Source organism: Callithrix jacchus, chromosome 22 (assembly GCF_049354715.1).
Source record: "Callithrix jacchus isolate 240 chromosome 22, calJac240_pri, whole genome shotgun sequence".
Lineage (NCBI taxonomy): Eukaryota > Metazoa > Chordata > Mammalia > Primates > Cebidae > Callithrix > Callithrix jacchus.
The window spans coordinates 43,928,183-43,950,650 of record NC_133523.1 but is presented as its reverse complement, the minus strand read 5'-3'; the positions used below and the strand labels follow the sequence as shown (position 1 = coordinate 43,950,650).

The window sequence follows — 22,468 nt, the reverse complement described above, 5'->3', positions numbered from 1 at the left end:
ATTGGAGGCCACATGGTAAGCCCCACCCACCTCCCAGGGGCCCTCTGGTTAGCCCCACCCACCTCTCCAGCCTCACACCCAAGGACACTGTGGTTAGCCCTGCCCATCTCCCCAGCCTCACATTCAGGGACCTTGTAGTTAGACCTCCACAGCCTCACACCCCAGGGCCCTGAGGTTAACCCTGCCCACCACCCAGCTTCCTGTCCCATAACCCAGCCTACCCCAGGGTACCCCAGCCTCACCTCCTGCAGCCGCAGCACCTCAGCCTCCAGCCCCTTGAGGCGCTTGTCACTTTCCCGATTCTGGGCAAAGATCTCTTCCCGGGAGCTGCGTGACTCCTCCACCTCCCGCCATAGTTCCTTCATCTGGGCCTGGGTGGAACAGAAAAGGTAGATGGGCTCAGCCTGGCCACACAGCACAGGGAACCCTTCCAACCCCTTGGCAAAGCAGTGGGGGCTCCTTAGCTCCCATGAGCAAGCAGGGAGTTCTCCCAACCCTGCAGACCGGGTCTCCTGTGTATAAAGCCGCTTGCTGTGTGACCTTGGGCCAGCCTCCCCTCTCTGGTCCTCAAGGGAGGAGGTTGACCTGGCTGAGCCTAGAAGGCAGCTGGAAGCCTGGTGGAGCCTGGCTTCAAGTTAGATAGACCTGGGTTTGAATTACAACTTGGCCATATCCTTGCTGTGTAACGGTGAGCCAGCCACTGCTCCTCTCTGAACCTCAGTTTACCTCCTGTTTATTTTATTTCTATTTTTATTTATTTTATTTGAGACGGAGTTTCGCTCTTGTTACCCAGGCTGGAGTGCAATGGCGCGATCTTGGCTCACTGCAACCTCTGCCTCCTGGGCTCAGGCAGTTCTCCTGCCTCAGCCTCCTGAGTAGCTGGGATTACAGGCATGCGCCACCATGCCCAGCTAATTTTTTGTATTTTTAGTAGAGACGGGGTTTCGCCATGTTGACCAGGATGGTCTCGATCTCTTGACCTCGTGATCCACCCGCCTCAGCCTCCCAAGATGCTGGGATTACATGCGTGAGCCACCGCGCCCGGCCGTTATTTATCTTTTTTTTTTTTGAGACAGAATCTCGCTCTGTCACCCAGGCTGGAGTGCAGTGGGGGGATCTCAACTCACTGCAACCTCTGCCTCCTGGGTTCAAGTGATTCTCCTGCCTCAGCCTCCTGAGTAGCTGGGATTACACGTGCCTGCCACCACGCCTGGCTAATTTTTGTATTTTTAGTAGAGACGGGGTTTCACCATGTCGGCCAGGCTGGTCTTGAACTCCTGACCTCAGGTGATCTGCCCACCTTGACCTCTCAAAGTGCTGGGATTACAGGCGTGAGCCACCACACCTGGCCAAAACAGCATATGGTATTTTCACTTCAAAAACAAAACCACAGAGGCAGGTGGATCACTTGAGGCCAGGGTTTTGAGACTAGCCTGGCCAGCATGGCGAAACCCCAGCTCTACTAAAAATACAAAAATTGGCGGGGCATGGTGGCTCACACCTGTAATCCCAGCACTTTGAGAGGCCGAGATGGGCAGATCACGAGGTCAGGAGATTGAGACCATCCTGGGCAACATGGTGAAACCCCATCTCTACTAAAAACGTAAAACTTAGCTGGGCATGGTGGCACATGCCAGTAATCCCAGCTACTCCGGAGGCTGAGGCAGGGAGTCGGAGGTTGCAGTGAGCCGAGATCATGCCATTACACTCCAGCCTGGTGACAGAGTGAGACTCTGTCTCAAAAACATAAAAATAAAAAACAAAAATTAGCTGGGTGTGGTGATGCGCACCTGTAATACCAGCTACTAGGGAGGCTGAGGCAGGAGAATTGCTTGAACCCAAGAGGCGGAGGTTGCAGCAAGCTGAGATCTTGTCACTGCACTCCAGCTTGGTTGACAGAGTGAGACTCGGTCTCAAAAAAAACAAAAAACAACTGAACAAAACAAACAAAAGAATATTTGATTTAAAAACGCAGCATTTTAAATACAGGAAATATAAAAGAAGAAGGAAACCAGCCTCTGGGGCACGGATGTTCATACGGGCACTGACCCACGTGGATGCTGCCTGTGGGTTGACAGGGAGGGGTCTGAGCTGGCCTCAGCCCCTGGAGTGATGGCTGCGGCTTGAAGACACCAAGGCCTCCCCTCCCTGGCACGGCTCATACCTGCCCTTACCTGCATCTTTCGAAGCTGCTTTACCGCCTCCTCCTTGCCCTGCCCGGCGGAGACCAACTGAGCCTTCAGCTCCTCCAGCTCTCCCTCCAGCTTCTTCCGGGCAGCCATGGCCAGAGTGCGCTGCTTCCGCTCCTCATCCCGCTCCACCTCCGCGTCTCTCAGCTGGAGAGGAAGTCGGGAGGGACTGGGTCAGGGACAGGAAACCCGGGCTCCCTCTGTGTGCGAGGGACGTGGATGTCTACCCCGGAGCCCCTGCCCAGGCCGCGAGCCCCGTTTCTCGCACCCCCTGACTCTCCCGGCGTGGTCCCCTCTCTATCCCCCTGCCTCAGCTCAGTCCTGCCCCCATCTCACCTAGGCCTCCTTTCTAGCTTCTCATCTCTCCCCACCAGCGCATTTGAACACATCTCCGGAGCTGACCCTGCTCATACCCCTCCCATGGTTCCCAGTGCCCCCAGGGCCACGTCTTGGACATTCAGCCATATCTAAGTCAAAGGGGCTACTAGAGGCAGAAACCCGCAAAGACCTCTGGCCTTCTCTCACCTGTTCACCCCTCTTCCCTGCCTCCCCAGCTTCTAGCACCCCCACCCCAAGCCTGTTGTCCACGTGGCTCCAGAGGGGTCTTTCTGACACCCAGAGCTGCCCCTGCCCTCACCACCTAGTAGAGGGAAGACATGGGAAGTTCCTGGATTGAACCAGTAAAGAATGAACAGCGCAGGGAGGGAGGGTGAAGAAACACAGGGAAGCGAGGAGCAATGACTGACTGGACTGGGGAGGGATGTGGATGGAGGGAGGGTGGATGAACAGTCAGCGAGGCAGCGACCGAGTGCAGGAGTCCACAGGGGGTACTGAGGGGCGGGGTTGGGTAAATAGGGGAGGGGTTGGGCTGGGGAGAGGAGGGGGGTCGGAAGAGGGTAACTGGGTGGATGGAGCAGTAGTTGGACACAGCGTTGGTTGAGTATCGGTGTTGGTTGGGGGAGCGGCTGTATGTGGGTGATTGGCATGGTTGAATAGATGGGGTGGCAGAGGGATGGATGAATGGTTTGGTGGATGGAAGATGTATGATTGGGTAAAACAACAGGCCAATGGGATATGTGTGTGGGTTAATGGGTCATGGCAGGCTAACAAGTTGGATAGGAAGATGGTTTTGTGGGAGGAAGATGGTTGGCTGCCAGGTAGAAATACTGAGTGTGGTGGATGGGGGAGACACTGAGTGGAGGGAGGGTGGGGGGGACGCTGAGTGGAGGGAGGGTGGGGGGACACTGAGTGGAGGGAAGGGGGATGCTGAGTGGAGGGAGGGCGGGGGGACACTGAGTGGAGGGAGGGTGGGGAGACGCTGAGTGGCGGGAAGGTAGGAAGATGCTGAGTGGCGGGGGGGGGAAGCTGAATGGCAGGAGGGTGGGGGGAAGCTGAGTGGCGGGAGGGTGGGGGACGCTGAGTGGCGGGAGGGTAGGGGGACGCTGAGTGGCGGGAGGATCGGGGGACACAGTGGCGGGAGGATCGGGGGACGCTGAGTGGCGGGAGGGTGGGGGGACGCTGAGTGGCGGGAGGGTAGGGGATGCTGATGGCAGGACGGTGGGGGGACGCTGATAGCGGGAGGGTGGGGGGACACTGAGTGGAGGGAGGGTGGGGGCACACTGAGTGGAGGGAGGGTGGAAGAGGGACACTGAGAGGTGGGTGGGCCAGGGAGACCCCTTGCTGCCTGAACACACCACGGCATACCCCAGCTGGACCGGCACCCTGTGGCCTTCTGCATGACAATACCTGCTTGGCCAGCTGCCTCCGCCTCTCTTCACCAGCCTCATCACGGCCCTGCAGGTCACGCTCGTGCTGAGTCTTGAGAGCCTGCACAGTCACCTCCAGACGAAGCTTGGCATCCTCGGCTGCCGTCAGCTCATCTTCCAGTTCTGTCACCTGTGCTCGCAGATCGTTGGCTGCCTGTTCTGCTACCCGGCAGGCACATTCCAGCTCATGCACCTGGTGGGGAGGGAGAGTGGGTGCTGGGCACCTGGGTCACTGAGACGGGGGAGGTTAGGAGCCTAGGTAGAGCAGGGAAGTTCTGATGGCAGACGGAGGGGGGCGGCAAGTCAGTGTGCCCATCCTAGTTTGTTCATTCTACTGAGGGCCTTCCCCTTGGGTGTCTAATTCAGCGTCATCCCCAAATGTATTTCATGCATAACTAAGGCTTAATAATTCTATTATCTGAAGCTCTTGAGAGTCCAATACAAGCATCTGTTAGGTCAGCTGACTCTTACTCATGGTGGATTATTCCCTCTGAGTTTTGTGATTTTGCATTGCGAGCTCACTCACTGGGAATTCATCTTCGGGAATTCTGTGTGAAGGCAGGTAGCTCTAGGGTCATCAGTGCTGGTGTCTGCCAGACTCCTCAGGGTGCCACCAACCCACTATCTACTTCTATACTTCTATTGGTTTTTCAGTTTGGGAGGGTCCCAGATCTTTCAGGGAGGTGTGAATTAAAACCCCAAATGCTGTGAAAATACGGCTGGGCTTATAAATTTTCAGACTCCCCCTTAGCTCCTCTCCTACTTAACCATCACTTCCTCAGGGAAGCCTCTCTGGATCCATCAGAGCCTCTCTGCTACCCATGCTCCTGGCACTGTGCCCCCTCTCATACCCAGCTCTAGTCACAGTGGTCATCTGACATTTGCTTAGATGGCTTTTTGTGCAACACCTGCCTCCCTCACTGGACTGTGAGTTCCACAGAGCAGGGCCTATGTCTGTGGATCACCACTGCCCACATGATGGTCATTAAAATTCTGACCGCTGACAGTATCTCCTTTCAGTACCTGGAATGGGCCCTCTAGCCTCCCTTTATATTTGGCACGTGCCAATTTATTTTGTTTACTTGAAGGGATAGAACTTTCTCCCATCAACATCCTGTTTCCCACAAGGGCCTTTGGAGTCACTACAAATAACTTGACATTTTTCCCAAGGGACAGACTTTAATGGCTCAAGTATGAACCGGGTTTTAGCTCCAGTATCCGTAGGACCGCAGGCCAGGTCTGTGTCGGGGGAGGGGGATTCTCTCCAGGACTGGCTAAAAGCAAAATCAGATCAACGTATAAGTGTGTGGAGAAGATAAAGCCCTCATCCATTGCACTCCTAGAAGCATATTGCTGGGAAAATAAAGAAATAAGGATGTCGAGAGGGCATCTATTCAGGAGCTCAACGAATTCTGCCAGTGCCTCCCATCATCAGTGAGGGCGGCCTGTGTCCCTGGGCGTGATCCATAAATGTATTTGGGAGGATGAACGAAGGAAGGACGGAGTGGAGGGTGTGGGGAACATTCTGACCATTCAGAAGGCTGGGACACTTGCTGGGTGAGCGGAGCCTTGGAGCAGCCTTGGGGTGCCACCCTACAGGTCCTGGAGGGATATATGAGTTGAGAGATGACAGAGGCTTGGTGGGAGAGTCTGTGTGTTCTCAGTGGGGATGCTGGCAGGCAAAGTGGGCATCCTCACACTGTGTGTGTATTATGTATGTAGGCGTGCACATACTCGTGTCTGGAGAGTGGTTATCAGGCTGTATTTTCTAGTAAATTCTCTCCATGTTCTTTCTCTGAGCATTCACACATACGTGTAGTGAGTATTTTCTCATGCACTATGTGTACATAGGCACGTGAATATGTGTATTTAATGAAAAATTCTCGGCGAGATGCAATGGCTCATGGCTGTTATCCTGACGCTTTGGAAAGCTGAGGTGGGAGGACTGCTTGAGCCTAGGAGTTCAAGACCAGCCTGGGCAATACAGCAAGACCCCATCTCCACAAAAAATTTAAAAAACAACCAGGTGTGGTTGCATGCACCTGTAGTCACTGCTGCTCAGGAGACTGAGGCAGGAGGATTGCTGGAGCCCAGGAGACGGAGGTTGCAATGTGCCATGATTACACCACTGCCCTCCAGCCTGGGCAACAGAAAAATACCCTATCTCAAAAACAAACAAAAACAAATAGAAGATTCTTCTCACATCCCATATACACAAATGTGAGCATGTGTGCTTTGTGAGTAGCTCGTGTTCTGTGTGTGAGCACACATGCTGAATGGAAGATTCTCCTCACGTTCTGTGAATGTCTATGTGAAGAACCTGTCTCTGATAAATGGCTCTCCTTACCTTCTATGCACGTGCATGAGCACATGTACTTGGTGGGAGATTCTCCTCACACTGTGTGTGTGTCTATGAATGCAAATGTTTGGTAAGCAATCCTCCTCTCGTTCTCTTTTTTAATTTGAGACAGAGTCTCACTCTGTCATCCAAACTGGAGTGCAGTGGAATGATCTCGGCTCACTGCAACCTTTGCCTCCTGGATTCAAGCAATTCTCCTGTCTTGGCCTCCCAAGTAGCTGGGATTACAGCCACATGCCACCATACCTGGGTAAGTTTTGTATTTTTAGTAGAGATGGGGTTTCACCATGTTGGCCAGGTTAGTCTTGAACTACTGACCTCAAGTGATCCACCGACCATGGCCTCCCAAAGTGCTGGGATTACAGGGGTGAGCCACCATGCCCGGCCCTCTTGCACTCTTTGTGCATGAACATATGACTCTGATGGCTGCTTGTTTTCCTGTTCTATGTGTGAAAGCATATGTGCATGTAGGTGTCTCCCCTCACCCAGCGTGTCTCAGGGAGTGGGGCCCCTGCTCACGCTCTTGCCGACGTCATCCTTGCTGCTCAGCAGTGCCTCCAGCTCAGCCCGCAGGGCCCGGTTCTGCCGCTCCAGCTCCTCACGTGCCTCCTGCTCCTCCTCCAGTGCCCGCGTCAGTGACAGGGCCCGAGCCTCACGCTCCCGGCCCTCTGCCTCAGCCCGCTCACGTTCCTCCACTGCTCGAAGGACAGCTGCCTTCTCCTCTGCCAGAAGCTTCCAGTTTGAGGGAGATGGGATGGGGGGAAATAGATTAGCTGAAAGGAGTGTACAAGGGAAGGGGGAAGAGGGAACAGCCAGGAACAGAGAAAGAGAGAGAGAAAGAGAGACAGACAAAGGCAGACACACAAGAAGGAGGTAGAGGGATGAAAGTTGCAACCATGTCCCAAACCAGCTCAACTCTTGAATGGATCAAACTGATCAGTCCCTAACTCTACATTCTCAACAGAAGAAAGGGTATTTCTTCCTCTTAAGAGTGACAGCAGAAAGACATATATACATGTATATGTATATATATATTTTTTTAATTAACTTCAACCTTTACTGTTTTTTAAGACACAGTAATTGGCAAACAAATTTATAAGACATGCAAAGAAGAAAACAGAACAGGATTCACAGTTAAAAGAAAAATCAGTCCATACAAACAGACCCACAGATGACCTACATATTAGAATGCACACACAAGGACTTCATGGTAAGTTTCAGAATGAGATGGATATAATGGATGAAGGGGTAGAGTTATTTCAGGAGGGATTTGAAACTGTAAAACAGAACCATATAGAAATGCCAGAACCGAAAATTGAAATATCTGAAATTAAAAAGTCATTGGATGAAATTAGTAGCAGACTGGACATAACAGAAGAATCAGTAAACTTGAAAACAGGTCAACAGAAATTATCCAAACAGAGCAAAGAAAGAAAGAAGATTGGAACAAAAATTAATGAAAATTTAACAACCTGAAAAAAGTACCAAGCAGTCATATATAAATGCATTTGGAGTCCTAGAAGGGTAAAGAAAAGAGTAAAAAAAGAAGTAAAACTGCCTTTGTTCACAGAAAAAAAAAATGATCATCTATGTAGAAAATTCAATGAAATACATAAAAACTCTATTAGCACTAATAAGTTTAGCCAAGATTGCAGGATATAAGATCAATATAAAAAATCTGTTGTGTTTCTACATACAAGCAATCAAAAATGGAAATGAAAGCAGCATCACTTAAAATAGCTGTCAAACCATGAAATACTTAGAAATACATCTGGCAAGAGATGTGAAAGATGTGCACTGACAGCTAAAAAACATTTCTGAGGTATTTCAATGGACATATATACCATGTTCCTCAGCGAGAAAACTCAAAATTGTTACGATGTCAATTCTTCCCAAATCGATGTATAGATTCAACCCAGAAGGCTTTTGTTTTGGGGTAGAAATTCACAAACTGATTCTAAAATACATACAGAAATGCAAAGAAACCAGAAGAGGCAAAACAAGTTCAAATAAGAAAAGGCCAGCGCAGTGGCTCATGCTTGTTATCCCAGCACTCTGGGAGGCTGAGGCAGGCAAATCACCTGAGGTCAGGAGTTTGAGACCAGCCTGGCCAACATGGTGAAACCTCATCTAAAACACAAAAATTAGCCAGGCATAGTGATGCACATCTGTAATCCCAGTTACTCAGAAGGCTGAGGCACAAGAATCACTTGAACCCAGGAGGTAGAGGTTGCAGTGAGCTGAGATCATGCCACTACACTTCAGCCTTGGTGACAGTGAGACTCTGTCTCAAAAAATAGATATATTTTTAGTAAGATAAGCCCATCCCCAAAGGGGATTTATGTGAAAATAATTTATATAAAATTCTAGAAGATGCAAAAAATTAATAAAGCCTCAATGACCTGGGGAACAGGATTATAATCAAATTTTATGTATTTGGAGTCCAAGAAGAAGGGGAAAGACAGAGTGGGAGATAAGACTATTTGAAGAAATAATGGCTGAAATTTTCCACATTTGATCAAAAAACATCAATCCATAGCTACAGGAAGTACAGAGAATCTAAAGCAGGATAAATACAAAACACCACAGCTGGGCATATCACATTCACACTGCTAAAAACCAAACATAAAGAGAGAAATCGTAAGGCAGCTCGAAAGACATATCGCACCACCTACAGGGAAACAACAATTTAAGTGACGGCTGACTTTCCATCTGAAACAATGGAGGCCAGAGATGGTGGAATCACATCTTTAAAGTGCTGAAGAAATGAAACTGTTGACCTCGAATTCTATATCCAGTGAAAATATCCTCCAAACTGAAGGCAAAATGACATGCCCACACTGCATTTTTTTTCTTTTTCTTTTTTTTTTTTTTTGAGATAGGGTCTCTCTCTGTCACCAGGCTAGAGTGCAGTGGTGCGGTCTTGGCTCACTGCAACCTCTGCCTCCTGGGTTCAAGTGATTCTCATGCCTCTGCCTCCCAAGTAAGCTGGGATTACAGGCCTGCACCACAACACCCAGCTAATTTTTGTATTTTTCAGTATAGAAGGGGTTTCACCATGTTGGCCGGGCTGCTCTCAAATTCCTGACCTCAAGTGATCCTCCTGCCTCAGCCTCCCAAAGTTCTGGGATTACAGGCATGAGTCACCATGCCCAGCCTCGCACTGTTTTCTAAATGAATAAAATGAGGCATAGGGAGATTGAGCAATTTGCCTAAGCCACACAGCCAGAGAGGCCGAGTTGGGATTTGAACCCTCATGATTGCCTGATCTTAACTCTCTAAGGTTTTGTGACTTTTATTTCATCCACAGACTGCCAGATGCTTGGTATTGTTCCGTTTCTACATGGGTGAACTGAAGCTGAGATGGAAAAAGCAACTTGCCTGAGTTACCCAGTGACTGAGCAGGAGAAGTGAGATGAGTTATTTCATTTAATTCTCATAAGCAATCTCTGGGTACTGAAGATATTTGTATATTTCATCATCCAAAAACTAGAGGAGCTTTGAAAGTAAAAGTGTCAGCCAGGCGCGGTGGCTCATGCCTGTAATCCCAGCACTTTGGGAGGCCGAGGCGGGTGAATCACAAGGTCAAGAGTTCAAGACCAGCCTGACCAACATGGAGAAACCCCATCTCTACTAAAAATACAAAAAATAGCTGGGCGTGGTGGTGCACACCTATAATTCCAGCTACTTGGGAGGCTGAGGCAGGAGAATCGCTTGAACCTGGGAGGCCGAGGTTGCAGTGAGCCGAGATCACGTTATTGTACTCCAGCCTGGGTGACAAAGCAAGACTCTATCTCAAAAAAAAAAAAAGTAAAAGTGGGTGCTACGAGGAATTACGCTGTGACAAAGGCACGAATCAGGACAGATAGATGTCCTATTTTACAGAGGCCCAAACTGAAGAAGAGTCCTGCTTCCCAGTCCACTACAACTGCCTAGTGGAGCCGTGACAGCACAGATTACGGTTCCTCACACCCACCACGGGAAGCACAGACGGACTTGCTGGTTCCCCAGCTGGGAGAACTGAGGGGCCCACCTGGTCGAACTTGCGCTGCTTCTTCTCCAGGGTGCTCACGAGTTGCCGCTGCTGCTCCAGGTCCACGGTGGCGTCATCCAGCTCCTGCTGCAGCCGGCGGCGGCCCCGCTCCAGCCGATCCACTGTCTCTGTCTTTTCTGCCAGGCGCTGGGTCAGGGCCTCGGCCTCGCGGGCTGCCCGGCGCCGTGCCTCCTCCCCCGCCTCCAGTGCTCCTGCCTCCTCCTCCTGACGCCGCCGCCACTCCGAGAGCTGAGGAGAGAGAGGGTGGTTGGTGGTCAGGGCCGTGAGTGACCCAGGTGTGAGCTGGTGGCACTCCATTTCCAGGATGAAGAGACTGAGGCCTGAAGAGGAGAAGGGGTCACTCTGCTGGGCTCTTCTGCCTCTGAGTGGTATGAGGTTGTGACTGCCATGAGCCCTAGTTCTTCCAAGGGATTCAAATTACTCCCTCCAAGGACGCAGAGATAAATGAGACCTGGAATCTTTCCTGGAGAACCCCTTGTCTGCTGGCGGTGACACAGTGTCACAGCCAGGGTGATAGAGGTTAAGATAGAAGTATGGGAGCTATGGAAGTCCACAGGGAGAGCTCAGAATCTGTTCAGAACATTCAGGAGAGACTTCCTGAAGGAGGAGCATTTGAGGTGGGTCTTGAAGTATGCATAGGAGTTTGCCAGGCATGTACCATCACTCATTCATTCAACAGGCATTTCTGAAAGCCTACAATATATCAGGCTCTATATTGGGCTGTGCCACAGACTTGAATCTAAGTCTTACGGGATTCTAGTTTGAAGGGGCTCTTAGTCTTGTGTGGAGACTCCTGGGCAGAGACAGTCCCAGCCCAAGGTGACGGGAGTTGGGATGGAGGAGAAAGAGAAGAGAGGTCAGGAAACTTCCCACAGGGGAGCCTAATGCTAAGTCTGGGAAAATAACAGGGTTTTTTCAAATGAAACAGGAAAGTAGAGACAGATGAATACAGCAAAGACAGAGGGGTCAGAGATGGCAGGACTGAGGCATGGACTTCGTCCGGGGTACTGGGGAGGCATGGGAGAGCTGTGAGCAGGCGAGGGGCAGGGGCAGAACGGCACCTGAGCCGGGGCTGAGCTGGAGCTGGGGCAAGGGATGAGGCTGAGAATCGGGGGCAGGAGGGCCAGGGCTGGGCACAGGCTGTGGCGGGGTGAGAGGGACTCAGAGATGAGAAAGGCATCCACGGCCGGGCCTGTGAGAAGGTGGGCAGTGTGGCCGCCCCTGAGCTGGGGAACCCAGGAGGAGCAGTTGGGGGGGGTGCTGTGCCGCCCTGAGGGTCTTGCGTAGGGCTGCTCACCTGGGCCTGGGCGGTCTGCAGCTCACGGCCCGCCCGCTCCCTGGCGGCTGCCTCCTCCTCCAGCTGCTCCCGAAGCCCAGCTGCCTCAGCCTCCATGGCTCGCACCCGGGACCCCAAGGCCAATTTCGCCCTGGTCTCCTCCTGCAGCAGCTCCTGTAAATGGAGGAGGTGGCGATGTCAAGTGTGGTCCAGAGGACAAGGAGGGGAGGGTGACGGTGGAGCCGAAGGGCAGGCAGGGTCACCTGGGCATCATGCAGCTGGGCGTCCATGCTGCTCAGCTCCTTGCTAAGCCGGATGGCTTTGGACTCAGCCTCGTTCAGCGCCCCAGACACATTCTCCAGTTCAGCCTGCAGGGTAGGGAGAGGAGAATGAAGTCCTCCAATCTCGGCTTCCACCCAGCGACCCCATCTGCCTCAAATCCCTACCACACTGGCAGGAACGCAAAATGGTGCAGCTGCCGTTGAAAACAGTCTGGCAGCTCCTCGGATGCTGAGACACAGGGTTTCCACGTGACTTAACAATTCCACTCCTAGGTGTAGGCCCAAGAGAAATGAAGGCTAGGTCTATGCAGAAACTCGGACGGGAATGTTCACAGCAGCATGACTTATAATCACCAAGAGGCAGGAACAGCCCCAATGTTCATCAATAAATTAATGGATAAACAAATGTGGAATATCCGTACAATGGACATTATTCAGCAATAGAAAGGTATGTGGATCTATTGCATTGTGGGTTTTTGTTTTTATAATCACCAAGAGGCAGGAACAGCCCCAATGTTCATCAATAAATTAATGGATAAACAAATGTGGAATATCCGTACAATGGACATTATTCAGCAATAGAAAGGTATGTGGATCTATTGCATTGTGGGTTTTTGTTTTTTTTTTTTTTTGAGACAAAGTTTCACTCTTGTTGTCTAGGCTGGAGTGCAATGGAGCGATCTTGGCTCACTGTAACTTCCGCCTCCTGGGTTCAAACCATTCTCCTGCCTCAGCCTCCCGAGTAGCTGGGATTACAGCCATGTGCCATCACGCCTAGGTAATTTTGTATATTTAGTAAAGACAGGGGTTCTCCATGTTGGTCAGGCTGGTCTTGAACTCCTGACCTCAGTTGATCCACCCACCTCGGCCTCCCAAAGTGCTGGGATTACAGGTGTGAGCCACTGCACCCAGCAGTGTTTTAAACATTAAAAAATAAAAAGGAATGATGCCACGAGCTGTAACACAGACGAACTGGAAACCATATGTTAAGTAAAAGAAGGCAGCCACAAAGGGCACCCACATACAGTAGGATTCCACTTACACAAGATCTCCAGAATGGGAAATCCGTAGAGACAGAAAGGAGATCAGTGGTTCCCGGGGTGGGGTGGGGAGGAGTCGGGGGCGACAGCTAAAGGGTATAGGGTTTCTTTTTGGGATGATGAAAATGGTCCAGAATTAGATTATGGTGATGGCTGCGCAGCTTTGTGCCTATGCTAAAATCCACCCAATTGTACACCTTAAATGAGCGAACCACTATTATTATTATTTGAGACTGAATTTCGCTCTTGTTGCCCAGGCTGGAGTGCAATGGTGCGATCTCGGCTCACCGCAACCTCCGCCTCTTGGGTTCAAGTGATTCTCCTGCCTCAGCCTCCTGACTAGCTGGGATTACAGGCATGCGCCACCACGCCCAGCTAATTTTGCTTTTTTTGTTTGTTTGTTTGTTTGTTTGTTTTTAGTAGAAATAGTGTTTCTCCATGTTGGCCAGGCTGGTCTTGAACTCTAGACCTCAAATAATCCAACCGCCTCGGCCTCCCAAAGTGCTGGGTATTATTATTATTATTATTATTTTGAGATAGGATCTCACTTTGCTGCCCAGGCTGGAGTGCAGTGGCACAATCATAGCTCGTTGTAGGCTTGACCTCCTCCCAGGTTCAAGGGATCCTCCTGCCTCAGTGCCCTGAGGAGCTGGGACTACACACCAACATACCTGGCTAATTTTGACATTTTTTCTAAAGATGGGGTCTCACTACATTGCCCAGGCTGGTCTCGAACTCCTGGGGTGAAGCAGCCTCCCAAAGTGCTAGAATTACAGAGTGAGGCACCGTGCCATCTCGCACATGATTATGTTGGAAGACCCAAACGAGATAACAGGCTTGATATGGACCAATCAGAAGCCCAGAGAGGGCAGGCATGTCACCAAGGTCACACAGCAGAAACCCCCGCCCTGGCCATCCCACTCACCTGGGCTCGCTGCAGCTTCTCAGCAGTCTCTGCTCGTGCCCTCTCCCCGTCACCAGCCCGGCCCTGCACCTCCTGCAGCTGTGACTCCAGGCGGCGCCTCCGCTGCTCACCCTCCTGACGCGCAGTCTGCAGGCTGCTCAGTTCCGCCCGCAGCTCGGACACCTCGGCCTCCAGGGCCAGCCGGGTCTTCTCCCATGCACCTTTGCCCTGGTGTGGAAAGGAGATGAGCAAAGGTCTACGAGGCCTTTCCAGGACCAGGCCAGGCACACTCCCCGCTCAGGGCCTTTGCATGGGCTGTTCCCTCTGCCTGGAACACACTTCTCCCGATGCCCAGATGGCTCACCCCTCACTCCCTCTTTTTTTTTTTGAGGCAGTGTCTCGCTCTTCCTGCCCAGGCTGGAGTACAATGTCTGCTCACTGCAACCTCTACCTCCTGGATTCAAGTGATTCTCCTGCCTCAGCCTTCCAAGAAGCCGGAATTACAGGCACCTGTACCATGCCCGGCTAATTTTTTTCTATTTTTAGTAGAAACGAGGTTTTGCCTTGTTGGCCAGGCTGGTCTCGAACTCCTGACCTTTGGGCACCTCCTTGGCCTCCCAAAGTGCTGGGATTATACGCATGAGCCACTGTGCCTGGCCCAGGTTGGTTGCTTTGTTTGTTTTGTTTTCTGAGACAGTCTCACTCTGTTGCCCAGGCTGGAGGGCAGTGGTACAACCTCTGCTCACTGCAATCTCTGCTTCTTGGATTCAAGTGATTATCCTGAGTAGCTGGGACTACAGGAGTGTGCCACCACGCTCGGTTCATTTTTGTATTTTTTTTTTTTTTTCAGACGGAGTTTCACTCTTGTTGCCCAGGCTGGAGTGCAGTGGCGTGATCTCGGCTCACCGCAACCTCCACCTCCTGGGTTTAAGCGATTCTCCTGCCTCAGCCTCCCCAGTGGCTGGGATTACAGGCAGGTGCCACCATGCCCAGCTAATTTTGTATTTTTAGTAGAGACGAGGTTTCACCATGTTGGTCAGGCTGGTCTCGAAATCCCGACCTCAGGTGATCGCCCGCCTCAGCCTCCCAAAGTGCTGGGATTACAGGCGTGAGCACCACAGCCGGCTTCTCCCTCAGGGTTTCACCCCGACGTCACCTTCTCACAGAATACCTCCATGGCCTCTCTACTGAAAATCTCACCCCTCTTAGAATTCTGATCCCCCATTTCCTGTTCATGCGGCCCCATAGCACTTATCACCCCGATATAGACTAAAGGTGTTTATACGGTTTACTCTCTGGCTCTCCCACCAGAAGGAAAGCACCGTAAGGGAAGGCAGTGCTGCTTGCTGGGCTCGTGGCTGAGTCCCCAGCACAGCTCCTGGAGGAGTCCGCCCTGCGTTAAGGCTTTCTGAATGAAAGATGGACGTGAATGTGTGAGGAAAGAAACCCAGGGAGATGAGCCGGCCTAGAATCAGCCAGCAGTAGCTCTGCCAATCCCACGTCCTGCGGTGCCCTCCCTGGGGCCTCCCTGCCCTGTCCCCTTGCCCCAACCCACCCTCCGGGCCTGCTCCAGCTGTTCTGCCAGCTCCCCCAGGGCCTGGCCGTGGCGCTGCCTCAGTTCCTGCACCGCCGCCTCGTGGATGCGAGTCTCCTCTTCCAGAGCCTTCTTCAGCTCCGTCACCTCCTGTTCCCTCTTGGACCTTTATTGGGGGAAGGGAGAGGGGAAGAGAATTTTAGAGCACAGGAAGGCAGGGGCTTTGGGAGAGCCGGTTGTGCCTCCTTTTCATGTTTCCTTAAAAACTGAGGGCCTCACACTACACTCCGCAAGAGATCTGGGTGGTGACGCTGTGGAAGGAGTGTGGCTTTAAGGGTAAACTCCTATTCACCCTTCAAAACCCTTATCCAAAAGCCCCTTCCTCAGGAAAGTCTTCCTGGACCTCCCATAGACTTGGTTTAGGGGTCTTCATTTATCACCCACAATGCCCCGTGTTACTCCATGAAAGCACCCCTTGTTCTGGATTGAGACTGTCTTTGCTTGAATCTGCCTCCCCTGAGACTAGAAGTTCCCAAGAATAACACTTGGGTCTGACCCATCTCTGTCCTCAGCTTGACCCAGGCCAGACCTAGAGCTGGTGGTTCATGAACAACTGTTCCATGATTAAGCTTCTGTATAGAAAGAGACGCTGCACCTAACTCCTGCCCCCGCCCTGCACATCCCAGGCTGAGACAGCAGCCTCCCACCAGGCCTCACCGGAGCTCCTGCTGTGCGTTGGTGGAGTCCAGCGTGTCCTCCAGCTCACCCCGCAGCGCCTCCAGCTCCTCGCCCAGGTCCCGGCGCTGCTTCTCTGCCTTGGTCCTGGCCACGCGCTCGGCCTCCAGGTCCTCCTGGGCCTCGGCCAGGGCTGCCTGCACCTCACGCAGAGATTTTAGCAGCTGGGCCCGGGCCCCACCCTCATCTTCTGCCCTGGGGGTGACAAGAACCGTGGAGTTGGTACAGGGGCAGGTAAGGGCGTGGCGAGGATTTCCGGGGACAGAGGGGTTGGATGTGGGCTTTAGGGTTGGCCAGTCCCAGGTTCGAATCCTATCCTGCCATCGGGCACTTGACTCCAGTACTAACTTAATTTTTTCGAGGCAGGGTGTTACTCTCTTGCCCAGGCTGGAGTGCAGTGGTGTAGTCACGGCTCTGCAGCCTCAAGCTCCTGGGCTCAAGTGATCCTCCCGTCACAGCTGGGACCACAGGTGCAGGCCACGGAGCCTCGCTCATCTTTTTTCCTTTTTTGAGATGGCGTCTCGCTCTGTCACCCAGGATGCAGTTCAGTGGCACGATCTCAGCTCACTGCAACCTCCACCTCCCAGGTTCAGGCAATTCTCCTGCCTCAGCCTACTGAGTAGCTGGGATTGCAGGCACGTGCCACCACGCCTGGTTAATTTTTGTATTTTTAGTACAGACGGGGTTTCATCATGTTGGTCAGGCTGGTCTTAAACTCCTGACCTCAGGTGATCCACCCGCTTCGGCCTCCCAAAGTGCTGGGATTACAGGAGTGAGCCACTTCACCCAGCCTGACTCATTTCGAGCCTCAGTTTTCTTAGCTGTAAAGTGGGAATGACACCCACAAGAGTTGTCGGAGACACTTGGTAAGTTGCTGCCACATGCCAGTCCTTTACATGTATCACCTCATTTAACGCTCCTGCCAAATGAGGAAACTGAGGCCCAGCATGGAGAAAGCACTTGCCGAGGTCATCCGGCCCATGAGTGGCTGGGTTGGCCTGGAGTCCCTCCTTATAACCCTGACTGGGATGTGGCTTCCTGTCCCTTCATGTGGTATCATTGCAAAGAGAAGCTGGATCCAGGGACAGCGGCTGGGACCTGGGGGTTAATGGCTCAGGGAGCCACACAGGCCTGGCTTCGCATCCTCTCCTGGGCCCCTGAAAGGGACTTAACCTTTCTGAAGGGCAGGGTCCTGGTCTGTGGGAGGACATGGCAATGAACACTCCCCTCACCAGGGTTGCTGGGGAGATGGTGGTAAAAATAACGGAAGCGCAAAAGGCCACATGTTGTATGAAATATCTAGAACAGGCAAACTCTATAGGTAGAAAGCGGATCAGAGGCTGCCGGGTTTGGGAGAAGGAGGGATGGGGAGAGGCTGCCTTTTTTTTTTCTTTGAGACAGGATCTCGTTCTGTCACCTAGACCAGAGTGCAGTGGCATGATCATAGCTCACTGCAGCCTCGACTTCCCAGTTTCAAATGATCCTCCAACCTCAGCCCTCTAAGTAGCAGGGACTACAGGCACATGCCACCATGCCTGGCTAAGTTTTTTAATTTTTTGTAGAGTCAGGGTCTCACTATATTGCCCAGGCTGGTCTTGATTTCCTGGGTTCAGGCAACCCTCCTGCCTCTTCCTCTCAGAATGCTGGATTACATACGGGATGAGTCCCTGTGCCTGGTCACGACTGCTTAATATGCACAGGGTTTCCTTCTGGGGTGATAAAAATGTTCTAGAGGCGGGCGCAGTGGCTCATGCCAGTAATCCCAGCACTTTGGGAGGCTGAGGTGGGCAGATCACTTGAGGTCAGGAGTTCGAGACCAGCCTGGCCAAAAAAGCAAAACCCCCGTCTCTACTAAAAATACAAAAATTAGCCAGGCGTGGTGGTGGGCACCTGTAGCCCCAGCTACTCAGGAGTCTGAGGAGGGAGAATCGCTTGAACCCGGAGGCGGAGGATGTAGTAAGCCAAGATCACACCACTGCATTCCGCCCTGGGAGACAGAGCAAGACTCCATCTAAAAAAAAACAAGAAAATGTTCTAGACCTAGAGATGATGGTTACACAGCATTGTCAGCGTGTAAAATCCACTGAATGGTACATTTAAAAAATGATTACTTCTATGTGAATTTCACCTCAGTAAAAAAGAAAAAAATTAACAAGAGTAATAAAAGTAGCAACAGAAACATCCAGCATTGACTGAGGGCTTCGAGCATGCCACGTGTCCACGGAGCACTTCGCATGCCACGTGTCCACGGAGCACTTCGCATGCCACGTGTCCACGGAGCACTTCACATGCCACGTGTCCAAGGGGCACTTCTGTAACCCTCACACTAACCCTAGGAGCAGTGTCTCTAATTCCCCCATCGTATAGATTAAAACACTGAGGCTAGGCTCCCCCCTCACCTGGGGGAGGTCACATGACCAGAAAGAGGGGAAGCCAGGATTTGAACCCAGAAGTCAGACTTGAAGATGTGTGTTTATGGCCGGGCACGGTGGCTCATGCCTATAATCCAAGCACTTTGGGAGGCCGAGGCGAGTGGATCACCTGAGGTCAGGAGTTTGAGACCAGCCAGGGTGAAACCGCGTCTCTACTAAAAATACAAAAATTAGCTGGGCATGCTGGCGGGGTCCTGTGATTCCAGCTACGCGGGAGGCTGAGGCACGAGAATCGCTTGAACCAGGGAGGTAGAGGTTGTAGTCGCACCATTGCACGCCAGCCTGGACAACAAAGCAGGACTCTGTTTCAAAAAAAAAAAAAAAAAGGTGTGTGTTCTTACACACACACACACACACACACACACACACACACCATGTTCCATCAACTCTAAGATGCAGTTTTTCACATGTTAACATCTCTGAAAGGGAGCGGTACTTGTAATCAAGGGCGTCTGAGATCGCATGAAGCACAGTGCATAAAAGCATGCGGGATACTAAGCACCATATCTGGCCTGGAGCAGGAGCTCAATCACTGTGAACGAGTGTAAGTTTCATTATCAAGATTCCCAACATAGCCGGGTCACTTGTCAAATCTCGGCTGATTCTGGGCTGTTTGGTGTGGGGAGACCAAGCAGGGGGAGAGGGAGAAATAGAATTTTTTTTTTTAAGACACAGTCTTGCTCTGTTGCCCAGGCTGGAGTGCAGTGGCGTGATCTTGGCTCACTGCAACCTCTGCCTCCCGGGTTCAAGAGATTCTCCTGCCTCAGCTTCCCGAGTAGCTTGGATTACTGTGCACGCCACCACACCCAGCTAGTTTTTGTATTTTTAGTAGAGGCAGGGTTTCGCCACGTTGGCCAGGCTGGTCTTGAACTCCTGACCTTAAGTGATCCACCTGCCGTGGTCCCCCAAAGTGCTGGGATTACAGGTGTGAGCCATCTCCCCCGGCCTAGAAATAGCATTTTCTTGTTGCCATTGTGATTGGGTGTTATGCAAGTCGCCAGACACATAGTCTTGTTTCACTTTTCTCTTAACCTAGTGGGCCTGGAACCCTTGCTGTCTTCATTTGCCAGAAGGGGACACTAAGGCTCAGAGGGGATGCAGCTTGTCTGTGGCTGGTGAGTGGCTCCACCGGGGTTCAGGAGCATCTGACTTGGGCACCCCGCGCTGGCGGGCCGTGCACCCGTGCTGCTTACCCCACCAAGCCCACCCCACCCTGCACCTGGCCAGGGCAGCCTGCAGCTCCTCCTCCTTGCGGCCCAGTTGCGACCGCAGATCCTCTGCCCGCTGTTGCTGCTCCACCATCTGCTCCTGCAGCTCCGAGCTCTCCCCGTCCAGCCTCCGCTTCAGCTTCTCCAGCTCCTGGCGACTCTTCTCCTCCTTCCGTAGGCGGTCTGGAGGCAGGGGCAGGGGCCGTGCATGAGGGCTCCAGGCCTGCACACCCAGCCGCTCCCACAGAGACCACCAATCCCCAGCCGCATATAAGGCTAAACTCAGCACCTCCCTCAACTCCTGCTCCTCCTCCCACCTTCCCCATCTCTCTCAGGGACTCTCTTACAATGTTGTCCTAGACCCTCAGCCAGACACTGACCTCTCCTCCTCGTCCCCACTGACAGCCCATGCCTCTTCCCTCTGACTCTCTCTGCCCTGTGTCCACAGCCCTACCTCCTCCCTGCGCCACCTCCCTTCTGTTTCTGATTCTAAGTCAACAGCAAGGGACAGGGAGTCAAAAAGGTGTCCGAGACAGTCAGACTGTGGGGCGATCAGAGGGAAAGACAGCAGGGTGACTCAGGACACCAAGCAGAGAAAGCGAGTTGGCCTTAGAGATGCATAAAGAACTCAAGGGCCGGGAGGACACACAATCCACCCTGAGCCTTCTTTCCTATCCCATTTAGCAGACACAGCCACGGAGGCCCCGTGGCACATGGGGCTTGTCTGACGCCTCCCATCAGAGCACACAGACCCCTACAGCTCCCCACTGGCTGGGCGGGAGCTCACCCTCCATGTCTGCGATTGTGGCCTCATATTTGAGCCGTAGCTTATTGAGGCTCTTGACCTTCTCCTCCTCCTCCGCTGCCTGGGATGAGAACTCAGCCAGGCGATCTTCCAGCAGCTTCCGCTCCTGAGGGGTGGGGGGTGGTCAGGAGCTGGGCCAGGAGCAGCCCTCACCTGGCCTGCAGCTTCTGATGTCGCTCTCCGGTTTCTGCTCCTCTTCACTCTTCTCTGACCTTCCTCTCCCACCCTCTCCCTCTTCTTCCCATTCCCTGCGGTCTAGAGACCCATCCCACCCCCACCAGTGCATCCCCTCCGCACTTTCCCAGCTACCCTCAGGCCCCCGACCTTGCTCAGCTTCGAGTTCTGGTCTTCCAGGAGCAGTAGGTCTTCTTCAAATTTCTTCATCTTTGCCTCTGTCGTCACCTTCTCCAGCTGCAGCTTCTGCCGCGCTCCCTCCTCCGCCTCAAGGTGGGCCTCTAGCTCCTGGAGCGGGGAGGCAGGAGGGGTGAGGGTACAAGGGCCAAGCGACAGAGTGGCATGGGGAAGGGTGGGGTGGCGAAGTTCCACAGATCCCCAGGGCTTGTGGTTCAGAGAGGTCCGCCCTGAGTGAGGCCGGGAAGGATCAAACCCTTACTGGTTTTGCCATTTCTTTTTTTTTCTTTTTTTGAGACGGAGTCTTGCTCTGTCGCCAGGCTAGAGTGCAGGGATGCAATCTCGGCTCACTGCAACCTCTGCCTCCTTGGTTCAAGCGATTCTTCCACCTCAGCCTCATGAGTAACTGGGACCAGAGGCCACCATGCCCAGCTAATTTTTGTATTTTTAGTAGAGACGGGGTTTCACCATGTTGGCTAGGCTGGTCTCGATCTCTTGACCTCGTGATCCGCAGCCTTGACCTCCTAGGCTCAGGTGATCCTCCCACATCAGCCATCAGCCTCCTGGGTAGCTGTGACTACTCTATAGATGTGTGACACCATGCCTGGCTAATTCTTGTATTTGTTTTTGTAGAGAAAGGGTTTCACCACATTGCCTAGGCTGGTCTTGACCTGGGCTTAAGAGATCCTCCCAAAGTCCTGAGATTATAGATGGAGCCACTGCGCCCAGCCAAGACTCAATTTTGTGTGCTGCCTTGACATTTGGTAAAAGCGGGAGGGCCTCAAATGGCCTAACCACAGTCCTCCTGCTCCCTCTGCTCCCACAGATAGGGTCCGCCGGCCAATTAACCCTCCTTATCCCGGAGACCAGGCACAGTGCCTGCTTATCCCTGAGAAGCACATTCCAGTTCCCTGCCAGCCCATGGAATTGCTGAAACAAACCAATCCCATTTTCCCAAGGCACCCAGGGGTCATCTCCGCCTGTTGTTGCTACAAAGCCTGTTTCCCACAGCCCCTGCGTGTTCACTCTGCTCTTGAGGGCACCGCTCACGTGCCCGTCTATGGTGTGGTGTTGGCCCCCCTCAGGCTATGAATATCATAATTCAAGAAACTGCTGTCAATCATTCTCACCTGTCTGGTGTCTGGTGCTGTGTGCTCGGCCATCCCCATAAACCTAGGGCAGGGTCCCTCCCTCACCAATGGGGTCAAGAGGAGTTAATTAAAACACTACTGGGCCAGGTGTGGTGGCTCACGCCTGTAATCTCAGCACTGTGGACGGCTGAGGCGGGTGGATCACCGGTCAGGAGTTTGAGATCGGCCTGGCCAACATACTGAAATCCCATCTCTACTAAAAAACACAAAAATAGCTGGGCGTGGTGGCACACACCTGTAGTCTCAGCTACTTGGGAGGCTGAAACAGGAGAATCACTTGAACCCAGGCAGCAGAGGTTGCAGTGAGCCAAGATCGTGCCACTGCACTCCAGGTGGGTGACAGAGGGAGACTCAGTCACACACAGAAAAAATTAGCTGGGCAT

At 52.5% G+C, this 22,468-nt stretch overlaps 1 protein-coding gene across 14 annotated transcripts in view; it reads right to left on the bottom strand.

Annotated features, from left to right (window-relative positions):
- Positions 1-22,468, bottom strand: part of MYH14 (myosin heavy chain 14) — a 101,047-nt gene that overhangs the window by 14,766 nt on the left and 63,813 nt on the right. For all 14 annotated transcript variants that reach the window (XM_035286550.3, XM_035286552.3, XM_035286551.3 and 11 more), the window contains 13 exons: positions 20,908-21,045; positions 20,566-20,689; positions 19,790-19,961; positions 16,121-16,333; positions 15,425-15,569; positions 13,891-14,097; positions 11,908-12,012; positions 11,666-11,818; positions 10,348-10,596; positions 6,834-7,046; positions 3,936-4,148; positions 2,175-2,336; positions 243-371 (listed from right to left, as the gene is read on the bottom strand). In XM_035286550.3, coding sequence (XP_035142441.2) covers positions 243-371; positions 2,175-2,336; positions 3,936-4,148; positions 6,834-7,046; positions 10,348-10,596; positions 11,666-11,818; positions 11,908-12,012; positions 13,891-14,097; positions 15,425-15,569; positions 16,121-16,333; positions 19,790-19,961; positions 20,566-20,689; positions 20,908-21,045 — 2,223 coding nt within the window. The remainder of the gene's footprint in view (positions 1-242; positions 372-2,174; positions 2,337-3,935; positions 4,149-6,833; positions 7,047-10,347; positions 10,597-11,665; positions 11,819-11,907; positions 12,013-13,890; positions 14,098-15,424; positions 15,570-16,120; positions 16,334-19,789; positions 19,962-20,565; positions 20,690-20,907; positions 21,046-22,468) is intronic.